Below are 17,383 nucleotides of genomic sequence, written 5' to 3' on the forward strand. Positions count from 1 at the left end.
TATTTCATGTAGTACCCAATGTAATAAGGACGGTCTTATTAAGACTTAGTTCACCAGCTGTTTAAACAAGGGGAGCAAGCTAAACAAATCTTCAGGACAACCTTAAAATCACACTCATTTGTACAATTATAGAAATTGTAGCTTACAGCTATGTGTTTTCCATCCATGTCAGCAGATGTTACATTTTAGGAATACCACCATGATCCAGCTACCTGTCCTATATGGAAAATATGCTCTTTTTGGTTAGAAGTTTTCCATTTAAAGTATCTCATCAAATCCAGACATGACAGCGAATGGAAAGGTTTTCAAATTTACTGCATATACTGTACAAACATAACTATTGATTTTTATATATATATCTATATATATATATTACACATTTTATTTTTTTTTTCTTCCTTCTTTCTCATTGCAGGTAAATAATGGATTCCATCATTGAGTCATTGAGGGTTGCAGGCTGCCCGACATCCACAGAAGGCTAAAGAATGTTTACAGAAATGACACCATTGCCAGACCATTGCTCTTGTCAATGGTGTCATCTCCATAAACATTCTGTAGCCTTCTGTGGATTTTGGACAGCCTGCACCCTCTCCTTCATCAAGAACTCAATGAGTGCACATTGGTTCTGCTTGGAATCCATTATTTACCTGCAATGAAAAAGAAGAAAAGGAAGAGTTACTATGGAAGAAGAGTTACACTACTAACATGTGAAATTTGGACAACCAGTGTAAGTTATGCCCACTTTTCGGTACAACCTTTGTGTGCGTATATATATATATATATATATATATATATATATATATACACAATATACTTTAAGATATATTTTATTTTTTCCCCATTAAGCCTTATATTAAATGGTTACCACAAAAATACTTTGTTTTTGATTTCCTACCATTTCATATACAATTCTTTTCTTGCATTATTTATGTTCTCCTTTATATGTTTTAAAGCATAAATATTTTTGTTTAGCTTCTAAGTAATGTGATAATGCAAGGCAGGAATTTTTAAGACAGTTTGTGTATTCATCACTTCTTTGCTATGTCTTTTAACAACTTTTAAAGTATTGTTTGTGCCTAAAGGGAAAATATTTAAATTTTTGTCGCTGTCATGGCACATTTCCCTTATCAAATACAGCAGCATCTGAACATTTTTCACTATGGACACAATCAAAATCAAATGCTTTAAGAGTCTATACAGAATGAAGGAAACAAGATGAGTAATCAATATTGATTATAACGTTGATTACTTGTCTATGTTGCCAAAAATTTAGCTTTTGTTGAGAAAGTATAGTTATGTTCTAGATTGGCAATCTGCTTGTTAACATGCTTGTTCTTTTTGAAGGGTGTTGATCAGATGAATTTATTTGGTGATATGTCCACACCTCCAGATCTCAACAGTCCAACAGTGAGTATGAAATGGCAATGTCTGCTGCCAGAACCACCTAATGAGAATCTGAGTGAGATGTTACAATCAAGCTTGAAACGGCATAGTCATATCAATAAAGATATAATGAATTTATGTACAATTATTAAAGTGAAGCTGAAAAAGTAACGTATTACAGAAGGATCTTGACAAAATGACACATTGGGCAGTTAAATAGTAGATGAAATTTAAGGTGTATCCAAACCCAATATATTGCAGCTTACTAGTCCTTAGATGTGATGGTTGCCTTAGTTTTCTTTTTTTTTCTTCTTTTTAACCGCTTCCCTCCCCATCTACCTGGCCCTTTAAGGGCTTCTAAATGCCAGGAAGTGGACATTCAGGTCATGTGATTTCTGTGATTGGCTGTCATAGCAATCACGTGATTGGAAAGCTCCCAATTGCTAGTATGCATTGGGAGCTTTCTGGTTCCTGCCAGAGTCTGTGCTGGGAGGGCACAGGGCGTGCGCTCTCAGCATAGAAAAGTGTTTACATAGGGCTGCATATATGCGGCCTCTCCGCGTTAAAGCCCACCCATTGCAAAGCCGTATATATGCACCACATCAGTGGGAAGAGGTTAATCTGGTGATCCAGCAAGCAATACACTTTATGTTCTAGGGCAACCTTTTTCAACCAGGGTTCCATGGAACCCTAGGCTTCCTCCAGAGGTTACTTGGGGTGCGCTGAGCAATGAAAACTTTCTGCCTCTTATATGATTAACCACTGACAACAATGTGCTTTTCAGCTATCTGTAAGTGGGGGATTCTAGTCAATGACCACAAATGTAAAAAGCATTGTTCTCAGTGACCATCACACCAATGTACATTAAGCTGTAGATGTAGTAATTATTAGTAGGGGTTCCCTGAGACCTGAAAATTATTTTATGGGTTCCAAAAGGTTAAGAAAGAGCCTTTGGTAGACAATGCTTCTTCAATGTACTGTAGCTATGGAGGAGCATTGATGATTCCCTACGCTGGTCACTAGTGACTGAAGTACAGAAAATGTTCCTGTTTCCTTATTTCCATAACATACAGAGGAGTATTCTGTAGTCCACGGAAGGGAAGTGGGCAAGGTTGATGAAACTGCTAGGGATTGCAGTACAGCAGAGCCAGAGAGCACAGGAAGTTGTGAGATCATGGCAGGACCAACAGGTATTTTTTTTGCACAGGTGTAAAAAAATGGTTTTAATGGTATGTTAAGCAGACCAAAAGGGAGCAAATAAAAGAAGTTCATTGTTAGAGTTTACATATACTTTATTGTTGATAAATGTCAGGTTATTTTTTATTACAGGTATTTATATAGCATGGACAATTTACACAGCACTTTACATATTGTATATTCACATCAAGGAGCTTACAATCTAAAGTCCCTACCTTATATTTATATATACACATACTAGGGCCAATTTAGACAGGAGCCTATCCAACCTACTAGCATGTCTTTGGAGTGTGGGAGGAAAGCAGAGTACCTAGGGGAAATACATGTAAGCAAAGGAAGAACATGCAAACTCCATGTAGGGAGTTGTTTGAACTGAAACTGATGACTCTAGTGCTCAAAGGCAGAAATGCTAACCACTAAGCTACTGTGCTATACTCCTAGTTCTCATCAATGAATTCACCCCATCTGCATTACATGGAATGCCATTGGGAAATGGACCTAGGTGTACTTTTTTACAGTAGGCTAAGCAGCAGCACGCATTGCCAAGTAGCAGCTGTAAAAGCAAATAAAACTTTGGAGTGTATAAAAAGGAGAAATAAAAACATGTAATAGCAGTGTAGTGTTGCCACTGTCGCTTATAATGCCATATCAGGAATATGGAGAATAGTTTAGGGCTGTAAGAGCATAGGGAATTTTTAGGGGGTAAATTGGTAGGGGAGCCAAATTAGTAATGGGATGGGGATCTCAAGTTTAATGAAAGACACGAATTGGGCTTTAATTAAAGGATAAGAATTGGGCTTGTTTAATTTAGAAAAAAACATAATATACAATTATATAAATAATAGCCAGACAAAAATTTTATTCCAAAGACAAAATATAAAACAAAGGAGCATCAGCTTGCTATGGAGGAAAATAGATAATGCCATCAGTATAGGAAGAAGTTCTCTGTAATAAAAGTAAGCTGTATAATATACCCACAGCAAATAGTAAGAGCATGGGCAGTATCAGAATCTACAAAAACGTTGAGATGATTTTCTTGTAGTTGTGTCTAGAATTATAATTACTAAGGATAGTCTGTCTAGCTTTTCCTTTGATCCAAGGAACTAATATACTTTCTTTAGGGTCAGGGAAGGATTTTTATTTCCCTGAAAGGTAAGATTTGTACTTGATGGTGCAGGGGGTTTTGTTTAGCCTTCCTCTGATCCAAAACTGTTTTAGAGAGGTCATGCTTAGTAGACCTATGTTTTTTTTTAACCTAAATAATATATTTAAATAAATTGGTCAGCTAAATCAGGGTTGACATGGCTATACTCCATTCTTTCTGTTCCTTGTATTAATAATGCAAGTTCTTTTATGATTTCTGAGCCAAACATACATATGAGGCTGGCATAAAATTCCCTCTCCCAGGCCCGGGAAGAAAGAGAATAGAATATTATGTTGTTTTTCTCTTCTTTTCTGCAGCTTGATTCACACAATGTCCACAAGGACAACTCCGACACAAGTACATAGAGAAGTGCATATTTTTTTTATCTGATGTACCATCTTAAGGGCTTATGTACATTAAAGTATTTGTGAATGCATTAAAAAGCCATTGTACTACAGCAAATAGAATGACATGGCTCCAACCACACTTATGTTCCAATTTTAGAATCTTTTTATTTGGTTGTCACATGACCAGACATCCTCATCACTGTGTGTGTGTAAGTGAAACCGCCACCTTACTAAACCAACAAGAGCTAGGTGGAGGTCATGGCTGCACAACTGTCCAGGGGGGATAGAGGCACACCGTGAGTCTACACAACATCCTATGACTCCCAGCAGTGATCACATGCTTGCAAAATGACCACAATACCATGGATCTGCTTCAATACTTGTCGTTATTTGAAACAGGAACTTGGGTAAGGATTGCCAGTTTTTAAAAACAAGAGAAAAAATAGATTTAAAGTGGTAGGCTTACATTAAAAAAAAAAAAACATGTCTGTACTTACCTGCTGTGTGCAGTGGTTTTGCTCAGAGCAGCCCAAGTCCTCCTCTTCTCAGGTCCCCTTCCAGGGCTCCTGTCCCCTCCCTCCTGTCGGGTGCCCCCACAGCAAGCAGCTTGCTATGGGGGCACCCGCTGCTTCCTGTGTCCATTCACACATGGAGCCATGGTTCGGCCTCACCCCCTCTCTCTTCTCATTGGCTCAGTAGCTCTGATTGACAGCAATGAGAGCCAATGGCTCCCACTGCTGTCTCAGCCAATGAGGAGAGGGAGTCCCGGGATAGCCGGGACTCCAGCACACATTGCTGGATCGAGAGGGGGCTCAGGTGAGTATTAAGGGGGCTGGGGGGGATGCTGCACACAGAAGTGTTTTTACCTTTATGCATAGAATGCATGAAGGTAAAAAACCTTGAGCCTCTACAACCATTTTAAGAATAACTCTACGTATATACAGATACATACTGTAAATTCTTTTTTCTTATATAAAATTTTATTTAGAAAAACTTTCAGTCTTGAAAAACACAAACAAAACATACTGAACATATCACACAGTACATCACAAAAACCAAAAATAAAACCGAACATAGCAACTACTCCTCAGAGCATACAAACATATTGATGGAAAATTACAGCTGACCATCATAGCAAAGCATCTATAAGAAAGAATAATGTATATTCCCATACATGAGCGCTAATACTTAAAACAAAAGTTAGCCTACTCCAGCGCAGGGGACATATACTCAATCCATTGTGACCAAATATCTTAGACCTTTCTCATTGAGTTTCTTTAAAAAATATGTATTTTTGCAAAATAAATAAGCCTATTAAGATAATAATCCAGTCGGATAAAATAGGAGGGCGTGGAGAGGTCCACTTAAGGGCAACTTGTCTATGGGCCACAAAAAAGAGCACGTAAGATAGTATTCAACATGGGAGGCATGTAAATAAAGGAATCAGGGTAGTCCAAAAGGCATGTAAGTGATTCAACAGAAATATTCCAAATCCAAAAGCTTACAAAGTGTACTAACCACCTCCGCCCAATATCTCTGGATTTTAGGGCACTGCCACAGTAGATGAATAAGGGTACCAGGATTGCCACATCTGGCACAGGCTGGGTCGAATCGCAAGCCTATTGCATAAAGAATTTCGGGGTACTATTCACCCTATGAAAAATAAGGATCTGAGTTAATCTATGCAATGGGGAAAGAGAAACAAAAGGGAAGAACCGAAGGATCTCCCTCCAAACCTACTCAGAGATAGGGCCAATAGATAGGGTATGCCCTGGATTGACTATGAACTAGACTGACTAGGAAGCCTCAATAAAAATGTATCTAGTAGGACCATTTACGTATCAGAAATAAGTCCATTGGTTGACATTGCTTCTACTATTCTATTCAGAGCAGGGGTGGAAAAAACCCCCACTGCGATTGAAGAAAATCGGGCTGATAGCACATGGCGGAATTGAAGAAACTGATAAAAGCACCTTGGATGTAGGGGAAACTCAGGCCTCAGCTGCTCATAAGTTTTAAGAGAACCATTATCATATAGTTGGGCTAAGGTAATAACCCCAGCTCTCTTCCACCTCTGAAAGCCCAGAGGATAGAAAGCTCAGGGAGCCTATCATTTCCCCAAATAGGAGTGTATCTGGTAGGATAGGAAATCCCTATCTTTTTCTTGGCAGCATCCCACACCTTGCACATTAGCACCAGGGTGGGCATAGCAGTAAGGGAAATCCCCAATGCCCCTTCCAAAACAAGTAGTGGTGGTGACTCCCAAACACATAAGTAAGAATGTAAACTATAGGCAGCACTAGTAGGCAACTTGGAATCCCATCCCACAAAATGCTGTAGCTGAGGAGCAAGAAAATATATCCTTGGGTTAGGTACTGCTTATCCCCCAGCATCCCTGGGATATTGGAACACCTCCAATTTTATACGAGAGGCCTTTTTTTGTCAAATGAAGTCCGTAATATAGTATTGATGTTAGTAAAGATTCACAAGGGTATCCAAAAAGGGGAATTATATAAAAAATACAGGAGTTGAGGCGCCCATTTCATCGTGAGTACATACTGTAAATTCAAACTTTTTTTGAGGGGCAGCATACACTAAATTGCCAAAAGTATTGGGACACCCCTCCAAATCATTGGATTCAGGTGTTCCAATCACGTCCATGGCCACGGGTGTATAAAATCAAGTCCCTAGGCATGCAGACTGCCTCTACAAATATTTGTGAAAGAATGGGTCGTTCTCAGGAACTTAACAAATTCAAGTGTGGTACCGTGATAGGTTGCCACCTGTGCAATAAGTCCATCCATGAAATTTCCTTGTTTTTAAATATTCCACAGTCAACTGTTAGTGGTATTATAACGAAGTGGAAGTAACTGGGAACAACAGCAACTCAGCCACGAAGTGGTAGGCCTCATAAAGTGACAGAGCAGGGTCAGCACATGCTGAAGCGCTCAGTATGAAGAAGTCGCCAACTGTCTGCAGAATCAATAACTAAAAACCTCAAAACTTCGTGTGGCCTTCAGATTAGCACAAAACCAGCACATAGGAGAACTTCATTGAATTGATTTCCATGGCCGAGCAGCTGCATCCAAGCCTTATATCACTAAGGGCAATGTAAAGCGTCAGATGCAGTGGTGTAAAGCATACTTCCACTGGACTCTAAAGCACTCCTAAACCTTGTGGACAGCCTTCCCAGAAGAGTTGAAGCTGTTATAGCTGCAAAGGGTGGGCCAACTCAATACTGAACCCCCTTAGTTCCAGTTAAGGGAACTCTTCAGGCATCAGCATACCAAGACATTTTGGACAGTTTCATGCTCCCAACTTTGTGGGAACAGTTTGGGGATGGCCCCTTCCTGTTTCAAAATGACTGCACACCAGTGCACACAGCAAGGTCCATAATGACATGGATGAGCAAGTTTGGGGTGGAGGAACTTGACTAGCCTGCACGGAGTCCTGAGCTCAACCTGTTAGAACACATTTGGGATGAATTGGAGCGGAGACTGCGATCCAGGCCTTCTCATCTGACATCAGTGCCTGACCTCACAAATGCTCTTCTGGAAGAATGGTCAAACAAACATTCCCATAGACACACTCCTAAACCTTGTGGACAGCCTTCCCAGAAGAGTTGAAGCTGTTGTAGCTGCAGAGGGTGTGCCAGCTCAGTATTGAACCCTATGGACTAAGACTGGGATGCCATTAAAGTTCATGGGTATGTAAAGGCAGGTGTCCCAATACTTTTGGCAATATAGTGTAGCTTAAAATTAAACTCAGAAGAAATGATTTTAGGCATAAATGGTTGTCATTGTGGTGCATTTATTATGTTTTAACAAACTGTGTTTTTATGTTTCATTTTTATATATTTGAACTTCTGTTGCAGCCCTACAAAGTAGATAATTTTTTTATCATAGTGGTTTTCACAATCTGTTTATCAAACTTTTAAAAGGCATTTACTTTGAATTTCCATAAGTAGGAATAAAAGCAATTTAAAATTTAAACAGCATATTTCATCTCTTTTGGAAAGGTTTTACCCAAGCCGGACTGTTGCAAAGCACAAATGCATTTGTAAACACACCCTAGTTTGAAACATTCCCTCTCTCCATTAGACTTTCCACAAATGCTGAATGCTTCAAGAGGTCCTTTGGGACACCGCTCTTAAGAAGCATCAATTACCTGACCCTAGTAATCTTTTACCTTATCCACTTCATAAAGTGCACAATACACACCACTCCATCATCTCCACTCTATACTGTATATGTCTCCAACTAATGTACTGTTGACATCTCTTCATACTCAGTCCTCCTACTTACCTATTAGATCCAAGCTTTTAATTCACTTAGTGATTATAATAGGAAGAAGGGTCAGCTGCACACCGGAGGATAGATGAATATAGTGTGTATTTATTGATCCATAGGACACACAAAACACCAGGACATGAATACAGAACCTGTTAACGCATTTCACACAGTCTCATGCTTAATCATAAGCATTATTGATTAAGCACGAGATCGTGTGAAATGCGTTAACAGGACCTGAATTTGTGTCCAAGGTGCTTTGGGCGGATTCGCCCTACCCCCAAAGCACCCCCCATGTTGAGGACATATAGCCTAGTATAGTTCAGGAGGGGTGGGGGGCTTGTTCGTCGCCCCCCTTTCCTGCCCTGCCAGGCCTGTGCTTGGATCAAGGGTCTGGTAGGAATTTAAGAGAGACCCCATGCTTTTTTTCACCCATTTTTTGGGGATGGGATTTCCCTTAAAAGTCCTACCAGGCCTAAATGGCTTTTGTTTACTGTGGGGTCCCTCCTAACTTTCCTACCAGATCTAAAAGGGTCTGGTATGGATTGGGGGGGACCCCACGCTGTTTTTTTTTTATAAAAATGTAATTTAAAAAAAAAGTCAGTCCTGCTGCAGCAGGTTTTTTACATTGTACAGATGTGCAACTTTGCAGGTAGTTTAAGGGGTCCCCCAGACATGATATTTAAAGGATTTTTTTTTTATCTTTAAGCAATGAAAAATGACTGCCCCAAAATGGTACTTTTTTGAATTTTTTTTTTCTTTCACTGATTCATGTCCCTCAGGGCAGTGCCCATACCCCTTTTTATAGCCAATAACTTGCATATAAGCCTTCAAAATTGGCCCTTTTGAATTTACTAGTTTGAATCCCTTAGACTTGCATTAAGTTCAAAGTTCGTGGTCGACCTTTCGTTCCGGGGGTGTGCAGCCCATCACTACTCCTGTAGTAGAAACATTCAGTTTGGGTGAGATACTCACCAGGTGATTAAAATGAACCAGACCCTCCCATTCAGAATCAGTCTGAAATGGACATGGTGAAACAAAGACGCAGCATAAGGTAGGAATTTGATACAGTTTGGTAAAATCACTGCAAAATCCTCTGTACATTGGTCACCCATGAAGGAAGAGGTGGGGATTGTTTTTTTCTCAAAATAAGTTATTCTTTAAATTGGAAACTTTTCTTAGGAGCAAATAACCATTGAACGCTTTCAATGTAACTCCTAATATTGGCATAAATAGTCCATAAATTAGTTTAATTTTTGGGCCTAAATATATTTACTGAGGCAAGACATTTTAACCAAATCATATAGGAAACCTGGGGATATACATAATTGTATTCTTTCCAAGTTCTCAAATATTTAAAAAACTCAGTATATAGTCATCTTCCAAGGAAATGTAGTGATGGTTTGTCAGATTTCCAAGAGGAAGTTAATATTATGACAGCACAATTTCCACATAAAGGACGTAAAGCTATATTTTGGTAGTTTTTGGTGCTGTTTATATATTGTATATGTTCATCCCACATTCTATTGATGTCACATTTTCCATAGAATTTATATATGGTGTCTATCTCTTTATTATCTTTGGGGTTCAGCAGTGTAGCGCCTTTCATGAACTTCAGTCCAGCCAGTGAAGTTTCAGTGCTTTCTGCCCACTTTTATTGAGAAGTAAAATTTAAAAACACACAAAAGGTTTTCTTCACATGTTTTACTTTGACTCGCCCAATAGTAGAGGTTCCCTTTCCTGAAGTACTGAAGAATAAATGTTTTCTCCCCTATGTCATGACTCTTCTCCCTGGCAAAGCTCTTCCCATCAGCCAGCTTCTCCCTGGGTCAAACTTCACCTCAAGCTTGTTTAAGATCCTGCCAGGAAGGAAATTAATTAATTGTGCTTCCTGGAAGGATTTTAAAGGAGCAACATAGTGACCCCTGTTTACATGTGCCTAGTCTTAAGTATCCTAAAGCTGATTCCCAGTTGGGTAGGCAATAAAAATTCTCCTCACTGGATCTCAGTATAAAACATTATACATTGCTCAAAAAAATTAAAGGAACACTTTTTTAATCTCAGTATAGCATCAAGTCAATTAAACTCCTGGAATATTGATCTGGTCAGTTAAGTAGCAGAGGGGGTTGTTAATCGGTTTCAGCTGCTTTGGTGTCAATCAAAATTAACAGGTGCACTAGATGGGCAACAATGAGACGATCCGCAAAACAGGAATGGTTTTACATGTGGAGATGGCATAGAAGGCTGTGTCCCCCAGTCTCAAGAGCATGGAGGAGGTTCCAGGAGACATGCAGATACTCTAGGAGAGCTGGAGAAGGATGTAGAAGGTACTTAACCCATCAGCAGGACCGGTATCTGCTCCTTTGTGCAAGGAGGAACAGGATGAACACTGCCGGAGCCCTACAAAATGACCTCCAACAGGCCACTGGTGTGAATGTCTCTGACCAAACAATCAGAAACAGACTTCATGAGGGTGGCTTAAGAGATCGACGTCCACTAGTGGGCCCTGTGCTCACTGCCCAGCACCATAGAGCTCAATTGACATTTGCCATTGAATACCAGAATTGGTAGGTCTGCTACTGGTACCCCATGCTTTTCACAGATGAGAGCAGGTTAACCCTGAACATGTGACAGATGTGAAAGGGTCTGGAGAAGCCATGGAGAAGTTATGTAACATCGTTCAGCATGACCATTTTGATGGTGGGTCAGTGATGGTCTGGGGAGGCATATCCATGGAAGGATGCACAGACCTCTACAGGCTAGACAATAGCACCCTAAATGCCATTGGGGATTGGGATGAAATCCTTGGACCCATTGTAAGACCCTAAGCTGGTGCAGTGGGTCTTGGATTCCTCCTGATGCACAACAATGCCTGGCCTCATGTGGTAAGAGTATGCAAGAAGTTCCTGGAGGATGAAGGAATTAATACCATTGAATGGCCCCTACGCTCACCTGACCTAAATCCAACAGAACACCTCTGGGATATCATGTTTCAGACCATCCAACGATGCCAAGTTGCACCTCAGACTGTCCAGGAGCTCAATGTTGTCCTGGTCCAGATCTGGGAGGAAATACCCCAGGACACCATCCGTCATCTCATTAGGAGCATGCTCCGACATTGTCAGGCATGCATACAAGCACGTGGGGGCCATACAAACTACTATATTCCATTTTGAGTTGCTGCAATGAAATTTCAGTAGCCTGCTACATCATTTTTTCACTTTGACTCTTTGAATTCAGTTCTCTGTAGGTTGATAATTTTAATTTCAATCGAACAATGGAGCATCCTTACGTTCCTAACACATTACCCAGTCCATGTCAGTATAGATATCCAGCATGATATTTTCCCCATTGAGATCTGATGTGTTTTCATAGTGTTTCTTTAATTTTTTTTGTGCAGTGTATTAATTCACAGCTGTAACTGACCACCCAATGCAGGGGAGACCAAAAACGTCACAGGCCTTTCCCTCCTCTGCTCCAGGTACTTTTCCAGACTTCATTCCTGTGGCTCCCCAGATCCAGAGCATTTAAAGCCACTGGACCAGTAAGTGCTGCACAAAAGATAGGTAAACTGTATGATTGACACAAACAGCTGTTTTCAAATATCCAATAGCTGACAAATCATTCTTTAAATCTGGTTGCTCTGGTAACGCCTTAACAAGAAATGGTATTGGTTACCCCTTTAACATATAAAAGTCAGGAGTTTGTGTACTAGAGATTAGCTACCAAACTTCACCTGATGCATATTGCTCAAGCTGTAAGTGTAATGTGTAATCATAGATATACAGGCTGGCCCCGGAGCTTGTAAGGAACATTTGTAAAAGAATTCTAAATGTTTGTAGCAAAAGCGTTCTTGACCTTGTACCATCTATTGTCAAAGTCTTTATTTCTGAACAATACAAGCAGGGGGTATGCAGAAAATGTTCTAGAAAATAAATGTGTACAAATCCATTTGCCTGACTCAATTCTGATTGTGTAAACTGGCAGGTATGCATATACAAGTATTAAACTGAAGAAAAAAAGAATTGGTAAGGATGTTTATTGGACCCAATGTCAGTTCCTCTTGTGCTCCTGGAACCTGTAAGTGGTTTCACAATTTCTCACTCTCTGGCACCAGTAAGAGAGTCAGAAATCCAATGTCTTCAAATCCAAATCCAAGAAACAAATTTCCACAGCTCTGTTTTCAAAAATAAATCATTAAACCTATATATTTTTAAATTGCAGCTAGTGTAAGTACTTGAACCTGACTCAAGCCAGTCATAGATGGATTGCATCTCAGCCGGTTGAGCAGAAGCCAGCCGACATTTGAACCATCTACAGGCAGGCTGCTTGTTCCCAAATTGATGCCTGCTGGATTTTTCATGCAAATATTGCCAGCAGCTATAGCTGCCACCAATAATTACTGTGTTCTCCCAATGCTCCCCTCCCCCCCACCAGAGAACCCATTAGCTCCACAGGAGGGATTCCCCCATTAACACTGGCTGTGCTGATGGGGGAATTGAGCGATTTTCTTACCCACAACCTGTGTAAAAGCGCAACATCTATGGCCGTCTTTAGTGTCTGGCAAAACTGTGTATCTCAGGAATAGATTGACAGAAATACAAATTCTTTGGCAGATAAAACAGCTCATTTGTGTGTATTTCTTCTGTGTATTGAGCTGTTTGCCTGGAGTTCAATGTTAAATGACTGCCGGGGATTAATGGAGTACGATTTCCAACCCCAGACTATTTATGATATCATTTAAAGTATGAAGTGGTATGCTACGTAAAGTACATAATTACAATGAAATAATCACGTATGTACATACTAATGAAATACCCTGTACCTCTCTACTACCCAATTATTTATTTCCTTACTGTTCTATGAATATCTAGACCTGCTAACAGATTTCAGGGCCTTTACCCATTACCCAGCATCATTAACCATCAAAGTGCCTGCAAGAAGGCTTAGTTTTGTTGCCTATTTCAAACCGGTCTAACTCCTAATTTTTATCTTCTTTAACAACCTGGAAAAATGGAAAGTAGAAACTGACTGGTTGTTCTCGCAGCAGAAACAGTTCATAAAACAGAAGAGCCGTGTACACATGATGTGCTTGCAGCACTAGGGTCCTCGGCCAGGTCACTACCTGGATGGAGTTTGCATGGTCTTCCTGTGCTTGCTTGGGTTTCCTCTGGGTACTCTGGTTTCCTTCCACACTCCAAAGACATGCTGGTAGGTTAACTGGCTTCTGTCCTAATTGACCTTCGTATATGTGTGTATATATGTGAGATGGGGACCTTAGAGTGTAAGCTTCTTGAGAGCAGGGACTGATATAAATGTATAGTATGTAAAACACTTCATACGTTGATGCACTATATAAATACCTAATAAATAAATAGACATACACACATGTCCTTGTGCTGCATTAAGCAGACCGCACCAGTTAGTTTGTGCAACCAATACATTTGATTGTGCATTTACTGATAGTTATGTAGTTTGAGTGCACCCCTGATAAAGAATGTATTATTTAGAGAGGTCTTCCCACTCTGTAGTTGTTGGTAAATGAAAAGGAGAGTGTATAGAGATTTGATAGTTAAATTGTAACATACTGTATGTGGCCAGTCTTACACTTGGGAAAGTTATCAAAGACATGGTCTGCTTAGTTACCACAGAACACAGTGCATCTTAAAGTGGTACTCAACTCCCCTGTCAACTTCCAATACTGTAGTTCTCTTCATACTCACCCGCACAGCGACTCCAGCTGTGTCCCACTGTGATCCACTGTTCATATGCCACACAGCAGGTTCTGCGCTGACATCTTGGTCCTCAGCTGGCTGCCACTTCCAGGTATGTGCAACCAGCTCGGATGGTGTGCCACACCTGCCCCCTGACCCACCTTGGTCCAAGCCCTGATACCAGTTGCAGAGCACACTGACAAACACAAACTCAATCTAGAGGTGTCTTTTTGAGGTTGTACTGCAACAGCTGAACACAAGCAGGTAGAGGGATGATGGGGTAGGATACTCCAAAACACATGCATGTCTCTTAGAGTGTAAGCTCTAAGGAGCAGGGCCCTCCTAACCCTCTTGTATTGAACTGTACTGTTGCTGTATTGTCTCCCATTATATTGTAAAGCTCTGAGCAAACTGTTGGCGCTATATAAATCCTGTATAATAATAATAATATTAATAATAATAAACTGTCTTCTATTATTAGGGAAAGTCCTTCAGTAGCAGCCATAAGTAGGAGGTAGAGGGGACAGCCAGCTAGCCTAAGATTCTGTAAAAGCAGTCACAATCCTTGATGCAACCTCTGGAATCTAACTCTCAAAGCACTGGCACCCCTGAAGCTCCAGGAAAAAGGTCCTACTCATAATGTCCAGCCTCCCAGGGATTGGCCAAGGTCAGATAAACATAACACAGTGGCTGATCCTCCTTCCAGAGGCAGGCAAGAGAAATCAACCACCAGGCTTAGAGAGACCTAAATGGACCTAGAAAATACATTGCTGCTCAGGTTAGTACAGTAAAGCCAAACACTACATTTATCAAGCCTAAGGCAGGGCCCTACACATTGACTGTATATCATTATGCTGTGTAGGTATCACACAATATCTGAGCAGAAACAGAACAGCTACCCATAAGAATCTCCCGAGTTTCACATTAAAACAGAGTTTGATCAGCTACCCTACTATTCATAAATCAGCCCCAGCAAGGTAACCATCAGCTCCTAAGGTACCATTACATTTATTTTCTGTTGTGTATATACTATATATGCATTTTTTTAAATATTTAGTTTATCATATATTAAACAGTTGCATGGGAATGCTATCATTTCCCCAACATAGAAGACTGCCATCACCGTAATATATTAAGAGTTCAGGAGCCAGTATTCAAGAGCAATTTCCCAATGTGCTTAAAAATGGGATTAAAGCATATCTAAATCTTAAAACATAAATGTAATATATTGTATTTTACCAGTCCTTTGGATGTGGTAGCTATATTTTCAGGTTTTTTTCCCTTTATTTTCACCTGGTAATCCCATGAATAACACTTTTCCTGTCCCGGAGTGGCTACACTTGCTTTTCCACTATATCTATAGAGGCACCCACGATTGTCACCCAGGGTAGACTTTAATCATGTCTGTCTCCCTTCATCTGCATTAAAAGGGGGGATATGCAGTTTCACAACCCTTTCTATCCTTCCCATTGCTATTGTTTTCAAAATACTGTCTACACCATCCAAATATATACAGTGAAGGAAATAAGTATTTGATCCCCTGCTGATTTTGAATGTTTGCCCACTCACAAAGAAATGATCAGTCTAAAAATCGAATAGTAGGTGTATTGTAACACTGAGAGAAAGAACAGCAACAAACAATTCAAAAGAAATGCATGTCTAACAAATTATGCACTGATTTGCATGTTCATGAGGAAAATAAGTATTTGACCCCCTTCACAAAACATAACTTAGTACTTGGTGGCAAATCCCTTGTTGGCAATCACAGAGGTCAGACATTTCCTGTAGTTGGTGACCAGGTTTGCACACATCTCAGGAGGGATTTTGGCCCACTTTTCTTGGCAGATCCTCTTGAAGTCATTAATGTTTGGTGGCTGACGTTTGGCAACTCGAGCTTTCAGCTCCCTTCACAGATTTTCAATCAGATTAAGGTCTGGAGACTGGCTAGGCCACTCCAGGACCTTAATGTCCTTCTTCTTGAGCCACTCCTTTGTTGCCTTGGCCATGTGTTTTGAGTCATTGTCATGCTGGAACACCCATCCACGACCCATTTTCAATGCCCTGGCTGAGGGAAGAAGGTTCTCACCTAAGATTTGATGGTACATTCACCCGTCCATCGTTCCTTTGATGCGGTGCAGTTGTCCTGTCCCCTTAGCAGAAAAACACCCCCAAAGCAGAATGTTTCCACCACCATGTTTGACAGTTGGGATGGGGTTCTTGGGGTCATAGGCAGCATTCCTCCTCCTCCAAACACGGCAAGTTGAGTTGATGCCAAAGAGTTCGGTTTTGGTCTCATCTGACCACAACACTTTCAACCAGTCCTCCTCTGCATCATTCAGATGTTCAGTGGCAAACTTCAGATGGGCCTGGACATGTGCTTTCTTGAGCAGAGGGACCTTGCGGGCACTGCAGGATATCAGTCCTTGTCGGCGTAGTGTTTTACCAATTGTTTTCTTGGTGACTGTGGTCCCAGCTGCCTGGAGATCATTGACAAGATCATAACGTGTAGTTCAGGGATGATTCCTTACTGTTCTCATGATCATTGACACTCCATGAGGTGAGATCTTGCATGGTGCACCAGACCTAGGGAGACTGACAGTTGTTTTGTGTTTCTTTCATTTGTGATGATTGCACCAACTGTTGTCACCTTCTCACCAAGCTGCTTGGCGATAGTTTGGTAGCCCAGTCCAGCCTTGTGTAGGTCTACAGTCTTGTCCCTGACATCCTTGGACAGCTCTTTGGTCTTTGCCATGATAAAGAGTTTGGAATCTGATTGTTTGATTGCTCCTGTGAACAGATGTCTTTTATACAGGTAACAAAATGAGATTAGCAGCACTCCCTTTAACCTCCTTGGCGGTATTCCCGAGTGTAGCTCGGGGTAACATTTCAGTACCAAAAGCGGTAACCCCGAGCTACACTCGGGAATACCATGCGGCGCTGCTCCGGCATGTGTTCTTCACTTACCTTACCCTGCGCTCCCACGATGTGTCCCCTGCAGCGTCCCCGGCCATCTCCTCCGGCCGATGCCAGCATCCGGCTTCTGTGTCCTGTCCCTGTGACGTCGGGACGTACGGGCGCCGCCGCCGCCGGCGGCGGGAAATTTAAAAATTTTAAAAAATGTCATTTTTTTTTTTTTTCATTTTACACAGTAAAACATTGCTGTTTCAACCTAATACACATACATATTGTCCCTAGTGCTTTGTCCTGTGCCCTGCCTGCATTTTGTCTGTTCTTTCTGCCTGGAAACAGAAATGTCCATAGCGTCCAAAAAGTGTCCCTTTAGGTCAAAAGCGGTTTAGATCAGCTAGA

The 17,383-nt window shown here is 40.9% G+C and overlaps 1 protein-coding gene across 2 annotated transcripts in view; it reads left to right on the forward strand.

Moving 5' to 3' along the window:
- Window positions 1-17,383, forward strand: part of DAB2 (DAB adaptor protein 2) — a 251,154-nt gene that overhangs the window by 172,106 nt on the left and 61,665 nt on the right. For both annotated transcript variants that reach the window (XM_089687820.1, XM_089687821.1), the window contains exon 9: window positions 1,345-1,407. In XM_089687820.1, coding sequence (XP_089543946.1) covers window positions 1,345-1,407 — 63 coding nt within the window. The remainder of the gene's footprint in view (window positions 1-1,344; window positions 1,408-17,383) is intronic.

The sequence above is a fragment of the Staurois parvus genome, unplaced genomic scaffold, assembly GCF_062004578.1.
Source record: "Staurois parvus isolate SC_StPar_1 unplaced genomic scaffold, SC_StPar_1.0 ptg000438l, whole genome shotgun sequence".
Classification (NCBI taxonomy): Eukaryota; Metazoa; Chordata; class Amphibia; order Anura; family Ranidae; genus Staurois; species Staurois parvus.